General features: G+C 32.2%; 1 protein-coding gene across 1 annotated transcript; it reads left to right on the top strand.

The window, feature by feature from the left end:
- Positions 1–2,723: 2,723 nt before the first annotated feature.
- LOC123893636 (probable beta-1,4-xylosyltransferase IRX9H) lies at positions 2,724–6,363 on the top strand. Its single transcript, XM_045943402.1, has 3 exons — positions 2,724–3,879; positions 5,254–5,503; positions 5,864–6,363. The coding sequence occupies exons 1-3, from the start codon at positions 3,029–3,031 to the stop codon at positions 6,032–6,034; spliced, it is 1,272 nt and encodes a 423-aa protein (XP_045799358.1). The 5' UTR covers positions 2,724–3,028; the 3' UTR covers positions 6,035–6,363.
- The last annotated feature ends 384 nt before the right edge of the window (positions 6,364–6,747 follow it).

Below are 6,747 nucleotides of genomic sequence, written 5' to 3'. Positions count from 1 at the left end.
TTTGAACCTCTGGTTATATCCTTCCTCTCTTTCGTTCATTTTTTCGAAAAAAAAAATCAACATTTAAGTTTACTACCAAACTACATTCAAAATTTTCACATAATTTAAAATGCAAATAACACAATGTCATGTTTAATACTGCAATGATTTGACAAAATTACAGTGACATATAATTTTGTTGAAATTCAAAATATTGATTTTGCAAACTCTTTGTAATTCACGGTAATTTTTTATATGCTCGCCACAAATAAAATAATGAACATAATAAATAAAGGGTAAATAGGGTTTTACCTCCTGTAAAATAAGTCAATTTTGCATTACCCCCTGCAAAAAAAAAAACTTGGGATTACCCCCCTGCAATATTAAGATTCTCTCTTTTTACCCCCTGCTTGACAACTTGGCATAGAATCTTTATTCTTTATGAGGTAGCATGCATATGTGGCATTTAATTTTTTTTTAAATTTTTTTAATTTGCACATGTCATTTTTATTATTAAATAAATTAAAAATTAAAAAAATAATAATAAATTCTTTTCTAATTTCCCCTTCATCCCTACCACGATAACTTTCATCATTCAACAAGAACAACAACATCAACACCACCAAGAACAACAACAACATCAACAAAATCATCAACACCACCAAGAACAACAATCCAAAAAGAACCCAATTTTTTTTCTTCCAAAAATCAATCTCGGTAAACCCAGAAACATAATCATAAATTTCTTTTGTTCTTCTATTCTTCATCCCTTTGCAACAACCCAATTTCTTCCTAACCAAAAAACATAATTCTTCTTCCCAATTCTTCATCCCATCAATTCAATCCCTAACCCATAAATTCAAAAACTCAGTTTCTGCCTTTATAGGAAATCCAGTTCCTAGTTCCTGCCTTTGTTCTTCATCAATCATTTGTTTCGACGAATTCGGCGGAGTGATTCGGCGGATTTCTAGGTTTTATTTTAGAGAAAAAGGATTCTGAGATTCTGAGTTTGTGTTAGAGAAAAAATAATTTTGGGTTTTGAGAAGAAGAATGAGAAGGAGAAAGATTTGTGTTATGTTACAGGAAAAGATTGTGAGTTTTTTTTTTTTTTTTTTTTGCGTTAGAAACAATGGATTAACATATCTTTTTGAATTAACATATTTTATTTTTAATAATTTTTTTTTGACACAATATTTTTTATTTTTTTAAAAACTAATTAAGTGGAATTTTTTAAATATTTGTCACCAATTTATTTAATAATATAAATGACATGTGCAAATTAAAAAAATAAAAATGAAATAAATGCCACATATGCATGTCACCTCATAAAAAATAAAGATTCTATGCCAAGTTGTCAAGCAGGGGGTAAAAAGAGAGAATCTTCATATTGCAGGGGGTAATCCCAAGTTTTTTTTTTACAGGGGGTAATGCAAAATTAGCTTATTTTGCAGGGGGTAAAACCCTATTTACCCATAAATAAATAAAACTTAAGAATGTATCTGGACTAAAAACCTTACTCCCTACATTTCATATTATAAATTGTTTTAACAAAAATATATTGTCAATACTTTATATATAGTTTGACAAATGTTACTAAAATATTAATTGTTTTTGTTTTATTCTCTTAGTTACAAAAATATATTGCTCTGGTCATTTATATAAGAGAAGTTTTATTTTTTAGATTTATTGAGAATCTAATGTATCTAGTATAAATTATTGAATACATTACATTTTCAATGATTCTAAAAAGTAAAACTTCTCTTATACTCCCTATAGTCTTAATTGATCACCCATTCTAATATTGTAAGTCACTTTGGGAAAAAAATTGTACCAAAATGTAAGTCGTTTTACAATATCAATTGTAATTATTGTTAATATTCCTAAATTACCCTTTTTATTCTCTTTTTACAATGAGAGATAAATGATAAGTTATTAAGACTTTTTTTCTTTTACAAAGCTTTAAATGTCATGTGAAGGGTAAAAGAGGAAAAACATTATAATTTTTGACAACATTCACAAAAGTTAGCAATTCCTTAATATGCGTAAAAATATCAAAGTGACTTACATTTTAGAACAGATGAAGTATAAGAGAACTTTTACTTTCTAGGTACATTGGAATGCTAATGTATCTAAACTATAATATAGTCCAAATACATTAGTTTTTCAATGAACCTAAAAAGTAAAAGTTCTCTTATAATTAAGACCGGAGTGAATATTAAGGACCAGAGTAATATGCCAAAATGATAGTATATAGTAGTAATATTTTCTATGTACTCCCTCATATCCTTTTTATAAGGAACATTTTGGCGGGGGGGGGGGGGGGAAATTAGTCATTTTTATAAGAAACTTTGACCAATTTTCAAATATTTTAAATGTTTGATTTCACTTATACCCTTATTTATTATGAGAGGGAATATTAAAAATAAGTAAATTAGTTAAATTAAGAGTAACTAAATAAGGGTACACATAAAATAATTTTAAATTTATAAGAGTATTAATGAAAATAACAATTTACAATATGTCTTCTTTGTCTGTATGATTTTTTCAAAGTATTCATTGAAGGGAGTATTTTTTTAGTCAACATTTTTTACTCAAATTCTATAATATTAGTAAAAAAAAATTAACAATAACAAATTTTATGATATTAATTAAATTTCTTTTTTTTCCAAATAAAATTTATAAAATATTAATTAAATTTCTCATTTTATGTTTGACTTAAATTTTTTGAAGTATTTTGAACAAATGTTTGACTCTATAAATTTGAGCAATTTCTTCTTTATAAATTCCACCGGAGCTTCATTCTCTGATCCGAACCGACCCATTTACCAGAACAAAGATCCGTCTCTCTCTCTCTCTCTCTCTCTCTCTCTCTCTCTCTCTCTCTCTCTCTCTCTCTCCGAAGCAACGAAGAAGAAGCATATCATAACATAGCTTAATTCATCTTCTTAGATCTCTTTCAGTTTCATTCAATTCTTCAACAATTCACATTCAATTTCTAAGTTTCTAGGGTTTCCGATCTCTTCATGATTTTTTCTTTGACCTAAAATTAATGGCGTCATTCCGACGAACGTTATCTCCGGCGTATCACGATCGTCACTACACAAACGGCTTATTTTCACCGTCATCACCACCGTCTCACAAAATTCCTTCATCAAACGCTAATTACTCTTCACTAGCTTCTTCGTTTCAGAAATTAATCGGTAGCGTTTTCATGCGACGCTACAATCGAAAAGGACAATGGCGTAAAATTGCATTCAGGTGCGTCATTTTTTTCTTCGCTGGTTTTCTATTAGGAATGTTCCCTTTCGGTAATCAAATTCATGAAATTCCTCAACAACAACAACAACGCAATAACGTCGCTTTTGATATCAATAATACTCCACGCGCCGATGCGCGAGTAATTCTCGATGATCGTGTTCCGGCGAAGCGTGGTGGTGGTGAAGATAAGGGTTTTGTGATTGATCCTATTAGTTTGAGCTTGAATATGAACGCTGAGAAGAAGAAAGTGAAATTGAATGATATGGTTGAATCTGGGAGGTTTGATTTTGTAGCAAGGAAGCAATTGATTGTGGTTACTCCGACTTATAATCGTGCTTTTCAGTCGTATTTTTTGAATAGATTAGGGCAGGTTTTGAGGTTGGTTCCGCCGCCGTTACTTTGGGTGGTGGTGGAAATGAATTCTGCTTCTATGGAAACTGCTGAATTGTTGAGGAAAACGGGTGTGATGTATAGACATTTGGTGTGTAAAAAGAATTCAACTGATGTTAAGGATAGAGGTGTTCATCAGAGGAATAGGGCTTTGGAGCATATTGAACATCATAAACTTGATGGGATTGTTTACTTTGCTGATGATGATAATGTATATTCTCTCGAGTTGTTTCAGACAATGAGAGATATCAGGTACTTATTCGAACTTATTCCGTTACTTCTTGTTGTAATTGTACCTACTTTATCAGTATTATTATTTGGTTTTTGCATTGGATTTATACTTAAATTTGGGTTTTTCTTGTTGATGTGTTTGAATCTGATTAACCTTTAAGTGTTGTTTACTTTTATTAATCTTGCATGTTTCCAATGTCTCAATGTAGTCTTGGTACCGTTGGGTTCTAGAATTTATTTGATGTGTAGCATTTAGAATTATGTAACTGGGATTTAGGAGTTTGTGTAGCATTTAGAGGTTTCTAACGTATTTCCTTCAGTTTCTTTGTTTAAATTTTATAACTGGCACCGATACACCCGTAGTTTAATGGTTAGCTAGATTCTAGGAATTTATCTTACATTATCCAATGAAATCGGCGGTTACAATTGTTGCAGCATTGGTGGACCAGTTAAAACACTGGTGCGCCGTAAGTGTCACCTTCATAATTTGCTACCGACAAAGTTTGTTTAATGTGACCAAAATGTGTGCTTCTTTAGGGATCAATTTTGGGTTTTTACATTCCCATGGACCAACGTTTTGCCGTCAAATACTCCTAATTTCTATAGTTTTTATTTTAATGATTATATATGACTAAATTTTCACCTTGTTTTTAGGTATTTGCAATCTTTTCTAGGTAATGAAGTAGTTGCATCTGTCCTTTGTTACAGTGACATGTTTTACTTGAAACTTCCTTTTTCTCAAAAATATATAGTTGACGTTGTTTGACAGTGCGATTTTTTCTTTATAAATCTTGTTTTCACCTTTTCCTTCATAAATTCGTGAAATAAAGTGAAAATAAGGTAACATGTTAATGTTTGCAATTATTGGCAAAAATGTATAAATTGAAAAGGAAACAAAAAAAAAACAACCTTATGTTTTACCCTTTTAAATTGAAGTTTAGGAGGAAGGTAGGTTGCTCCATTCCCATGGTTAGGGCTGATCACATGCTTCAATGAAGGCTTTAGGCTTATAGTGTCTAGTTGTACTAACAACAGAGATCACTGTTCAATTTTACCTATTGAGCCAACCATCGTTGGCAATTGCATACTCCCTTTGATTGTTATGTCTTGACTTCATTTCCCTTTGATTAAAACAATGTTGACTTTGCAAATATCTCTTTCATAATTAAACAAATTTGAAGTGTTTGGAGCTGTAAATATCCAGTTTTCTGAGATGTATCTATTGGTTTTATACATGTGAAACATATAAAGATGATTTTTCATGTCGACAACTCTGTTTTTCCAGCCATTCTGTCCATCATTCAACTTTTACATGCTTAATTCTGCCTTTATGAATTGTGCCCTCCTACTTGTTCATTAAATTCCTAATCCTATGTTCTAATGTTGGTTTTATAGTCGTTTTGGCACTTGGCCTGTCGCCATGCTTGCACCAAGCAAGAACAAGGCTATTTTGGAGGGTCCGGTATGCAATGGAAGCCAAGTGATTGGGTGGCATACCAATGAGAAAAGTAAAAGACTTCGTAGATTTCATGTTGATATGTCTGGATTTGCATTCAACAGCACAATCCTGTGGGATCCAAAGCGGTGGCGACGCCCTACTTCAAAACCTATACGGCAACTAGACTCGGTGAAAGAGGGTTTTCAGGTATTCTTCCTACCATTACTTGTATTTTCCCCACCCTATTAGAGATACAATGTATTGTAGAATATAACTTAGTTAGTAACTCTAGTATAGTTGAATAGTGGAATACAGCTGTCAACTTAGAAGTGCCACCTAAGCTGCAAGTCTAAAAGACTATAAATATGTACAGTGTATTGAATCAATTCAAGAAATGAAAACTTCGATTTCAGTTACAAAATCAGTTACATTCTCTCTTCTCTCTCTTTCTAGAATCTTCGGATTCTTCTCTCTTTTCTCTCTCACCGCAACAATGGCGGTTTTCTAATACACCCCTATATATCACCTGCAATTCTTATTAACTGATAATACTTTTAACTTTGACAGGAGACCACCTTTATAGAACAATTGGTGGAAGATGAGAATCAAATGGAAGGTTCACCACCTGCTTGCATGAAAATAATGAATTGGCATCTCCATTTGGATGTTCATAATGTAGTTTATCCAAAGGGTTGGATGCTTGAGAAAAACCTAGATGCTGTGATACCCATCAAGTAATCCTCCACCAATTCTATAGTGTGTGATAGGTACAGTCAGATTTGTAATGTGGCATAAAGAATCTTATTTGTAATTCTTAAGCAAATGCAGAAGCCGCTAACTTCTAATTCTCAGTTTTGTTAAGCGGTGCTATAGAAAATATAATGTGGATAACTTGAAAAGTTTGTCTCATTTTAGGATGTTGTAATTGTAAGAGCATTGTGTCATCCTTAGACCCCTTCCCCTGAAAAAGAGAAAAATTCCCATTCTTAGGGTCACTGCAAAACAACTTGAAATTCTTGTAGTTTAAGAATTTTTTATGGATTTATACCTTTTATTTGGAGAGCAAATTAAATTTCCTTTTGTTATTTTGAAATCCTTGTTTTACTGTCAAAATTGCCCATATTTGGTATTGGTTCATCACTAAATCGACCGGCGCATCAGTTAGCCACCATTGGCACTAATGCTATGTTGCCCAGCAAGACAGGAACAGGTTACTGAGTTTGTCTCCCAAATTCTCATGCACAAAATTATTTGCAGGAGTAATTTTTTTTTGCTGTTGTACAATATGGTGGCTTTTCTCTTAGAAAGAGATCATACCAGAAGAGGAAACATAATTGTTTAAATCAGCTTGTTTGATTGTCAGTGTTGTATGTAAGTCAATGGATTGGACGATTCATTCCAAAGACTAGTTTGTTGTCTCGACCACTAAACTATGTGCATAGGCCATTTGC

Source organism: Trifolium pratense, linkage group LG7 (assembly GCF_020283565.1).
Source record: "Trifolium pratense cultivar HEN17-A07 linkage group LG7, ARS_RC_1.1, whole genome shotgun sequence".
NCBI lineage: Eukaryota > Viridiplantae > Streptophyta > Magnoliopsida > Fabales > Fabaceae > Trifolium > Trifolium pratense.
This window is presented reverse-complemented; position numbering and strand designations above follow the sequence as displayed.